The following is a 10,678-nucleotide window of genomic DNA, read 5'->3' on the forward strand; positions in this document are numbered from 1 at the left end:
TGTTGAGTTGGAACAATTTTACTTTCCTTTTTTGTGGTTATCAGCGGAAGTTGCTAGTACCCAGTAACAGGTGGCGCTCTGAATTGTTAGTGGTATTCCACTCGCGCACTGAATTGTTAGCGGTGAATGTCTTCCACTCCAGTGCGCAGATCTGTAAATATTTCTGAAAGCTATAGGGCTTTTAATTACTGACTGTGGCATTATGAGATGTTGAACCTTGTCTCATGGGTCAAAACGAGGCTGGCGAAACATACTTAGAATGTGCAAATCAAAGGTAGCTAAATGGTTCCAGAGATCTTATCAGGACTCAAACATCTATGATGTACTTACGCAGACCGGAGCGACGAATGAAATTTGTACCTGTCTCCTCCTCACTAGGCAAATGCTCTGACCACTAGTATCCAACCTAGCACAATGGCCTTGCACAACGGCACTGAATATCCCAGGGTGCCTCCCTCCCAGTCCAAATTACCCTTCACACCTCAACCCAGTTGTTATTCCCCCTAACCCCAACAACATTGCAGAAACTCCCCAACCGTGTCGGAATTGTTCCTCAGCAGAGCCAACGGCTTTGAAGCAGTGGTAGCACTGGTTCCCGTCAGATCACCGAAGTTAAGCGCTGTCGGGCTGGGCACGTGGATGGGTGACCATCCGGTCTGCCAAGTGCTGTTGGCAAGCGGGGTGCACTCAGCCCTTGTGTGGCAAACTGAGGAGCTACTTGATTGAGAAGCAGCGGCTCCGTCCTCGGAAACATACGGCCGGGAGAGCGGTGTGCTGACCACACATCCGCATCGAGTTATGTCTATGGGCTGAGGATCACACGTCGGGCAGTCGGTATCATTGAGCCTTCACGGCCTATGCAGTAGGAGTTAAATTTAGTTTAGTTTAGTAGTGTAGCAGAGGAAAGCATTAAACCAGGTTCGCCGATAAACGCTTCCAATCAAATCTGCAGAGCCGTAAGATGAAAAACTTGCTTCGCACGATGCACGACACCAAGAGTACATGGATTCTGGCTGTGACCTTGAGTGTAACTTTTGTGTGATGTCACAAAGCTCTGAGGCACCGACGACAGGAAATTTCAACGGTAGTGACAAAAACACTTTGTTGTTTGTGACAGGCATTTTTGGGCGAGCTGTCCGAGGTGCACATCCGTGGACTGCTGGCGGGCGTGCCGACGCTGAGCTACTCGATGGGCATCTTGCTGGTGTACGCGCTGGGCGCCGGGCTGGACTGGCACGTGGTGGCGGGCACGGGGCCCGTGCTGCCGCTGCTCGCGCTCGTCGCGCTCTGCTTCATCCCCAGGAGCCCCGTGTGGCTGGTGCGCCAGGGCCGCTTCGACGACGCCAAGAAGGCGCTCGCCTGGTTCCGCGGCTCCACGTCGGAGACCAGCAAGCAGGTGGGTTGACACTTCCTCACATGCAAGGCAAAAGATAGCCTTGTCAAAGACTTATACGGTCATTCAGACTTGGGTGGTCCATTTTTGACCCCTGGTGTTAGCTGACAATGCTTCAGCGGCGGATCTCGTTTTACGGTTTATTCGTGATGGGCGTTTTTATCGCTTTATTTGACCTTCCACCTTATCGGCGAGTGGATGGTAGGCCCTCTTGCTCCCCCCTTCGCCCCGACTGGAATGGCTTCAACTGGGCTTAGTGGTTCACCCTGGCCCTCTGCCTTCCCACTCCTTTCCTGTTATGTCTTGAGCATCTCTCTTGTCTCCTGTGCTTTTTCCTTCCCGCCATTGTCATTAGTCACTTTCTTTCCCTCACCTCTTCTTCCGCCTTTTCTTCCTTCTCTGTCATTAGTTTCATTTTATTGACATTGTAGTTCCCTCTCCTAATTTGGGATTTTATCGGTTTTAGTGAATATAAGGTCTGAGGGACTGATGACGGCGTAGTTTGGTCCCTTCTCCACCCACCCACCCAACCAACCAACCAATCCATTTTTGACTGTCTGGAGGCATTTATTTTGAAGTTCATCAGCTGACGGCTCTCCCGAGGCTCAGAGCTCTTTCATGAATTCGTGTTTGGTGAACACGGGGCCCTGAGCTATTAAGCTCCTTTCTTCCCTCCCAGGCTACATTCCCTTCCCCAACATTTTCCCGCACCCTGCCATTCCTGTCCCCACTCCTTCCTCTTCGCCCCATCCTTCCCATATCTCGGTGTCTTTGATTACATTGGCCCAGCTACCCTGACGTTTTTGGTGCCAATTTGGGGTTTGACCACATCTAAATTTTGTAGTGAGATTCAACCTAGCGTCTTCAGCATATGGCCTCAACTGCTTCTTTCATTTCGTATTCGATGCCATTGTCTTGTAAACTCGATATTGCTAGCACAGAAGCTAATGGAAATAGTGGGAAAGCCGGCCGGAGTGTCCGAAGGTTCTAGGTGCTACACTCTGGAACCGCGTGACCACTACGGTCACAGATTCGAATGCTGCCTTGGGCATGTATATGTGTGATGTCCTTAGGCTAGTTAGGCTTAAGCAGTTTTAAGTTCTAGGGGACTGATGGCATCAGAAGTTAAGTACCGTAGTGCTCAGAGCCATTTTAGTGGGATAGTTATGTACCATTTTGGCTGAGCCCCCTGCCAACAAAGGAATCGCACTCCTGATACCGGGCTGCTGCCTCCCTGTGTGTGCCTAGGAGTGGTTGTTGACATTCTGGAGTTTTGGACTGCCCTTCCTGCTGTTGGATGGCACCCACAGGGATTGGGTGGACACTGCTTATGAATTGCATGAAGCTCCAGAAAACCGGCCATTCTTCTACGAATGTAGAATCCCAATTTAGTTGGGAACGGTACTTTTTATGACGTTGCTGACTTCATTTTCCTGGCTACAGCCTCTGAGGAAGGCTTTGCTCACTGGCTTGGTGTGATGTCCTTTCCCCACTGCCTGGTCTAGATCAAGACTGATGAAGATACTTTCACCTCCATCAAACAGTTATTTTTCGTGGAAACTATAGAAGACAAGTCTGGTGAAGTGGATTCTCTGCGTAAGATGTGGTCGGGTTTGCCACCCAGTCTATGGACCTTCATGATCATCTTGGCGGCATATCAGTGTCCATTACCCCTCACCAGTCTTAGAATATCGTTTAGGGTGTCAGTTTCCATAGGGTGCTCACCCTTCAAACTGATTAGGAACTCTGGAACGATGAAGCATTTATTTTGTTTGGGGTGTTCAGAAGGGCCATTACCACAGTCACTTCGACACTGGTACCTTAATCCTGGCATTACAGCAGGATATCCTCAAAGAGAAGATCAGGGTTATCGTTTGTCGGTGTCCCATGAGGTTTTCCTGGTGTTTGCGTTTCGAGCCCATCTTCCTGCTGTACAATAGACTCTCTGTGTAGTGAATGTGGATGCCTACTCCATGAGGGGAACTCCTGTGTTCCGCCACCTGTCTGCATTAATTGTCACAACTATCACTCTTCACGCTCGCCAGATTGCCGGAATTATAAGAAGAAATGAAAGATATAGTAGTAAAGTCCCTTGTTTATTCTACTCTCAGTATCGTCAGAAATATGACCATCTACACCCTGAATATGTGACCTACACCCCTGCCTCTGTTACTTCCTCCCCCCTCCGCTTCCTTATCCCAGTCGCGTCACCTTCTTCTATTCCCATCCCCTGCGTTTCTGGTGGCCTCTCCTTGCTGTGCCATCCGCCATACAGAGCCGGAGAACTTTTAGCTCCCCCTTCTCTTGAGTCTTCTTCCCCTGGTGTTGTCCATGCTGTGTTGCGACCATAGTATGGGCGGGAGATCGGTCGATGTCGGCTGTCGTGCTTGCACCCCGTCTCACAGAGGGCCTCTTGGGAGCCCCCTGTTCTCATCCCTCCCTCCCCCCTCCTGTTTTATACTCTTCCTGCCACCCTGAAGTTCCTTATGCCTTTTCGTCTGACCGATTTTCTTTCCCATCGGCTGGACTGTGCTGTCGTTGTTGTTCTTTTCTTAGTTTCTGCCACAATGGATTGTGGGAACGATGACCTCACTGTGACACCAACCAACCGTTGTTAGATGGCTGTTTAAGGTTCTGTTTCCCCAGCTCGAGTGTTTGGAGTACTCGAAGAATTATACTTCATTGCTCATGGTGGGCTGAAGTTGAGGTCACGGGCGAAGGCTTGCTCAGTGGCCTCTGTGTGGTCATTACCGATCTTTGTTCTGGCTTGCAACCTGTGGTTGAGGATCTCTCTAAAACAGATTTCTTGTTCAATATGTTATTGTGCTTGTAGATCTCTAAGCCTCTTCTGAATCAGTGCCACGATAATCCACAGTCACAGATAGTAAATTGGTGCGCAAAACTTAAGGACGTAAGTAACATTTTCACTGTGTGTCGGTGCCAAGTAATGAAAGTCGGACGTACATAGAAAGAACTACTCCAGGAAGTAACATAAGAAATACACAATGAGACCAAAAGAAATCGCATTTTTACTCAAAGACAATATTACACTGAAGTCACTGCGATTCATGATGGTCCCCTGAACGTTGCAACCTGTGAACATGCAAGACATGGTTCTTAATAGGGTGTGTGATCACAACGGTCGGAAGTGCATGCTTTGCAACATGGTTGATAAGTTCTTCTGTATCGGTTTTCCATTGCTCTCCCAGCGTGGTTGACTGCTACTGCACGGTTGCTGGTGCATGGTAACGTCTGCAGTACCCAACTCATCCCATACACGCTCAATGAGATTTAAGTTGCGGGAGGGGGAAGAGGACGCCAGTCCATCCGCCGAATGTCATCTCTTTCCAAAAGCACCACCACGTGCGCTGTTCGATTTGGTTGTACACTGTCATTTACAAAAATGTAGTCATGATCGAATGCACCCTTCAAAAAACGCACACGGAGGAGTACAGTGTCACAATAATGGTAACCGGTGAGCGTACCGTGTTCAAAGATTTGAATGTTAGTATGCCCATGCATGATTCTGCCTCCCCTCACCACAGAAACGACCGTGTTCGCCAATGTTCCTGGGTGAATTACGTGTCCCCCCCCCTCCCTCTCGCCCCAGAATCACCGCTCGGACTGATCTGCTCCCATCGGAGTACGCGACCCCACTCCTCACAGTCGTGTCACTATGCTGTCGGCACCATCGCGAAGACTGCAGTCGCGTTTAATGTTGTTGAAACTGCACCCGCTGTTTGACGTGGGTCCCTTCATGCCTCTTGCACAATATAGTGTTCATTTGCTGTTTTAATTGACATTGACAGCGTAGGGGGTGGTCCTTACACTGAGAAGTAGTGCGTTGTGTTCCGTGACGTCCAACTTTTTGTGCGCAGCTGGGAGACCTTTGGCAAAGTGCTTCCCCACGTTCATTTATTTCCAGCAAGTAATTAATACGTTATGATACTTCCTCTCTCCTCCTCAAGTTTTCCAAAGCAGTATAGTTTACTTTTGTTGAATTTTATACGATTATCTGCATCACTGAAAGAGTGCTCAGACATACTAGATTTCTCCTCGGTCCCTCCCTACAGTTTCATACGTCTCACCTGATCCTGGTGTTAACTAATCGTTCCGTCATTCCGATAAACAATTTGGCGCGAGTACATGGTACTGACGCTGTGACTGTCACTTTTACCTTTGGCCAATCTGCCACACTCACCGATTTTCTTGGTCGTTCAGCATACTGTCTTCATGCGTCTGGAGTAAAACATGATTCTGTTCGGCACCTTGCAGACGTTTGCCAGAAAGACCCTAAACGGAATTTTTGTAATGTCATTTCCTTTGCACACTGTCCATGTTGCTCGTCAAATATACATCGATCCTCGGATTGGATCGTAATTATTATATCCTCCGTATGCGGTGCCGTGACTAACGTATTCCTTTCGTGCTTGTTACGAGGATTGTTTGTTTACACAAATACAGAAACATAAGGGAAGGTTTGCTGTTCAGTCTGACTCAGGTTTACAATGCAAAAGTTCCCCAAGAATGGCAAGTTCTGACCTTGACGTCTAGAGCCGTATGCTTAGAAATGCAAGATCAAAGTATTGCTTCTCCATCAGGAGGATAATGAAGGCCACATGTGTTGACGTATATGCAGTGCTCCTTCGGGTGGAGTAAACCAGTGTGTCCCCAGCCTAATCTTCGCCTAACTTGTCTTCCATCGAACACACTTCGAATGTACTCAGTCATGCACTTCCCAGTCCTCTAGCAACCTCCGATATTGTATGTACCCGAGAATAAATCGTGTGGCTAAAGTCGCCTGAGGTCAAATGTCGGCATCATCCGTGTGGCATATATCAGTATGCATTTCCACCGATCCTAATCAATGCGACTGCTACCGTTAAAACTCTCCTTGCTAATTCTCATTTGTTTTTATATGAATTTAAGAAATGTCAGCCGATTCGGTACTAGCTTTCGATGCTTATGCTCATTGATGTCATCATTTACGTCCCGAAAAGTCTTGAACGAGCTCTAAAGAGATTATCTGCTCACAGCTTTTGTTTCTTATACTTGCATTAACATCGCATTCGTTCCTGTCGCTGCTTTTTCTCAATGAGTAACAACATTCTCGTTTAGGCTTTCCCTCTCCTTACCATCCCAAAATTTCTCGATTCTACTAAATGCGATAAAACGCAGCGGACAGTCAGCTTAAGCTTAGTGTGATAAACACCGTGGCATTCCGTGCGTCTCTCCCTATCCAAGTGCGCATGCATGTATTTTTATCACGCTTTGCCATTTATATGGTAGTCAATTCAGCGAACTATCCAGGCTCATTGTATCTGTTTATTATTACTACTACTAATCCAACAACTACTACTACACACTGTGTTAAACTTAGGATTGCGTCTAAATTTGGGTACACCTTATTTTTCTTCCAGTATATCTTCGTCCAGTTTTCTGTCCATGTTGTGGCTCATCGAGAGAGCTTGTCAGAGAAGTAACGCGATAATTTCCTTTCACTACATCATCCTGATTCCATTTTCGGCTTTTGCCGCAAGATTTTCGTCGTGATTTCCTTGATTTGTCATCAATTATTTTGCAAAGTAGTTCAGTTTCACCAGCTATTAAATGTAATAAAACCTTTTATGATAGATATTTTTATAATACATAATCCAAGAGAGTTAAGAAAGCCTTACATTTGTTAGCCTTTTCCTGTGTAGAGCCGCCAGTTCAATAACGTCACTGAAATATTTGAATTCGTCCACTAAGTGATTTTCTCAAAAGTGATGATGGAAGGTTGACTGTAGAATTCCGACATGGTTTCTTTCATATACTCATTACTCATTACCGTAACAAATTTGCAGTTCATTTGCTATTTAATATAGCGTGTTTAGAAACTGAACTGGCTTTTTGTCTGTTATCTGATGGGACTGAAACGTCGTAAGCTAATTCCATGAAGACGAACGTTGTTTGGAGATTAGATTTATTTTTTTACGTTTTCGATTCACTCACTCCTTCAAAAGTAGTGGGGATAGAGCATATCTTATCTTACCATCATCTTGTCGCGACAGACGTAACATCGTCTCTCAAAAGCTCAAATTTTGATAGTGTCTGTCAGGTTCAGTTTACGCAATTCCTTCGTTTCTAATTTTTATCAACGTAATTTCTCTAGTGCATATACATTGTCTATGGATTAATATGCTTTTCTGAAGTCAATAAATATTACTGTTTGTTTGGTCTTGCGAATTCGAAGGATGACTAAGCGTTCAGGGTTTGTTCTACACTGGTGAACAGCTATATTCAAATGGCTTTGAGCACTATGGGACTTAACATATGAGGTCATCAGTCCCCTAGAATTTAGAACTACTTAACCCTAAGTAACCTAAGGACATCACGCACATCCATGCCCGAGGCAGGATTCGAACCTGCGACCGTAGCGGTCGCGCGGTTCCAGACTGAAGCGCCTAGAAGCGCTCGGCCGCACAGCCTGCACAGCTACATTCTTTAAGTCACGTATCTACGGAGTCTAAGCAGAGATACCCATGCGTGGAGTCTGGACAGAGATGGGAACCTGTGAAGTGTTGTCGACGTTAGTTAAACATTATTAGAGTTCAGTCATTTTTTCAGAACTCCTACAAGTGGTCGCTCTTCCGCACCAGTCTCGGCTGTTACTTATTCAGCTACGTGTTAGATTCCAGCTGACGTCCGCCAGCGATTGCACGTCCAGGAGATGGTGTCAGTGACATTGGCTCCACGGCAGTTGCTTGCTGGCGAGCAGGAGGAGCCATTCCTCAACATGGAGTGTTCTCAGTTCGTCGAAATTTTATGATGTCCATCTGCGATGTACCTCATACGAGTAGTGATGTGAATGCTTGATCTCCTCTCTACACCTGGTAGGTTGCAACACGCAAAAGCACCTAGTGTAGATCAGAAACATGGATCCCATGAGGCCCTGTTGCTGGCTTCCTTGTTGAAATTCAGTGCTGGAGGCGCCCAGCGATGTGATATTGTTGGAAAACAGCCAGTTCCTCCGGGGGTGGCGAGCAGCATGATGTTCTTCAGGTAGTCCATAGACAGTTCTGGAGCATCTAGGACATAGATTCACTACAGTATCGTAATAATGGAATCTCGAGCTGTTAATGTGAATTCCATCGATCCCAATGATCAACTCGTGATGAAATCTGGAGAGCTGGGGTTTTTAAAGAAAGCAAGCATGAGGCTACGGCGCAAGGCTTGGTTTGTAATAACTGCATGTATCCTACTCATTCTGCTACATACACTTTACAGATAGTTAACTGCACTGTCAGTTCCTCACTATGTGCTCTTGTGAGAGAGAGAGTTTTTTGCAGAATGTCCTACGAGCTGACTTCAGTTTTTTGTCGCTCTCTCTTTTGCTGCATGTGTATCTTCACTCAGCATACAGTGTCGTTATGTGTTGGCGACCTGACCCACTTGATCACTTCCTGCTCCCACTTCTGTCTCTGGTGTGACTTGATTTCTAATTTCTACCCGTCACTATTCGGTACTGCAACATATCACACGATGTAATTGCAGGTGGCTCGCGAGCTGACGGAGCTGATCGAGCGGGCGCGGTCGGACGACGAACAGCAGGCGTCACAGACCAAGGGCGGCTGCTGCAAGGTGTTCGTAATGCCCCAGGTTTACAAGCCCTTACTCATCGTCAACCTGCTGAACATCATGCAGATCGTATCGGGCACGTTCCTCGTCATCTTCTACGGCGTCGACATCGTGGTCAAGTCGGCCAGCTCGACGGGCAGCCAGATCAAGGGCGAGACGTTCTCGGTGGTGGTGGCGGTGGTGCGCATGGTGTTCTGCGCGGTGGGCTGCTGCCTGCTCGTCTGGTGGACGCGCCGGCGCATGGCCATGGTGTCGGGCGCGCTGTCATCGCTCGCCGCCCTGGCGCTGGGCGTCGTCTGCCTGCTGAAGGAACACCGGCCCGCCTCGGAGCCTGTGCCGGCGTCCGAGCCGCTGGTGATCGCGGCGCTACTGCTGCTCTACGTGGCTACCAACACGGCCGGCTTCTTCTTGCTGCCCGTCATCGCCATCGGCGAGCTGCTGCCGGCGCGCGTGCGCGGCGTCGCCGGCGGATACACCTTCTTCATCTTCAACTCGGGCCTCTTCGTCGCCACCAAAGTCTTCCCCTTCTTAACCGACGTCATCGGCATCGCCGGGATCTTCATGGCCTTCGGCATGGCCAGCCTCCTCGGCACCCTCCTCGTGTACCTGATACTGCCGGAGACGAAAGGCCGCACCCTCAACGAGGTGGAGGACTACTTTGCGGGGGACAACTTCCTATGGATCACGAGGCACAAGTATCAATCGGTGACACCAACCAGTCCCCTACCCAAGGCCTAAAACGCTCGTACCCGGTTACCAGCATCTCACCAAAAGTGCGCCTGGACAGTGTTTGGTGAATGGTGATATTTTATTCGTGGTTCCTCCTCCTCCTCCTCCTCCTCAAAGGAACAGACTGGGAAACTGATCTCGTAAAAGCTTGTGAACATCGTTAGCGTCTTTAGAACTACGTAACATATGTGAAACAAACTCGCTAGCGGGTTCTTATAGCGGACAATGCTAATATTTTTTTCCCCCTTTCAAGGTGTCAAATGTGTTAAAGTATTAAGAGGAGATGTGCAAAAGAGACTTGTAAAATATTAAGTTGTAAATAAACAAAATTCTGTATTACAAATTGGGATTAATATTTAACCTCATTTCAAAAACAAAATATTAGTAAATTTTCTTTCTTCTTCTGTCCAACGATTATATTCATGCGTTTCACGAAACATTTCTAGGACCGGTCTTTTCACTGGTTGCTGGAAGCATACACAGTACAAGTTTTAGATTATTGACAAAGACAACTGAATGATCGGCGTTATACATGATATAGCTGAAATTTTTTAATTGATATTGTACCAACACCTTATTGCATCAGTACACAGTGCATCCTGGGCAGATACAGTGATATGACGCATCCTCACAAGTGAATTCATGCACCCTCAAAATCATTTAATAAGTTGACTGAAAACGCGAAACCAATGTCGTAAAATTATGGAAGAACAGACCGAGTGATGGATCTTGCAACTACATAAATAAAAATAAGAAAAGACACCACTATACATTATTCTATGGACGAATTAAAATGCATATGTTTCAGCTTTTTGATAGACACTCGCTAGTTTTTGAAGAAGGCGAGGTCAAAGGTAACGATAAAATATCGTATCTGCAACGCTATACAACGAAAGATCGTCAACAAACAAATTTTTATTAAATGATATTGGGTCC

At 47.0% G+C, this 10,678-nt stretch overlaps 1 protein-coding gene across 2 annotated transcripts in view; it reads left to right on the forward strand.

Moving 5' to 3' along the window:
- Positions 1-10,069, forward strand: part of LOC126356286 (facilitated trehalose transporter Tret1-like) — a 130,061-nt gene extending 119,992 nt beyond the window's left edge. For both annotated transcript variants that reach the window (XM_050007165.1, XM_050007164.1), the window contains exons 4-5: positions 1,118-1,396; positions 8,930-10,069. In XM_050007165.1, the coding sequence (XP_049863122.1) occupies positions 1,118-1,396; positions 8,930-9,751 (1,101 nt within the window). In that variant the 3' untranslated portion in view covers positions 9,752-10,069. The remainder of the gene's footprint in view (positions 1-1,117; positions 1,397-8,929) is intronic.
- The last annotated feature ends 609 nt before the right edge of the window (positions 10,070-10,678 follow it).

Source organism: Schistocerca gregaria, chromosome 3 (genome assembly GCF_023897955.1).
Source record: "Schistocerca gregaria isolate iqSchGreg1 chromosome 3, iqSchGreg1.2, whole genome shotgun sequence".
NCBI classification, from domain to species: Eukaryota; Metazoa; Arthropoda; class Insecta; order Orthoptera; family Acrididae; genus Schistocerca; species Schistocerca gregaria.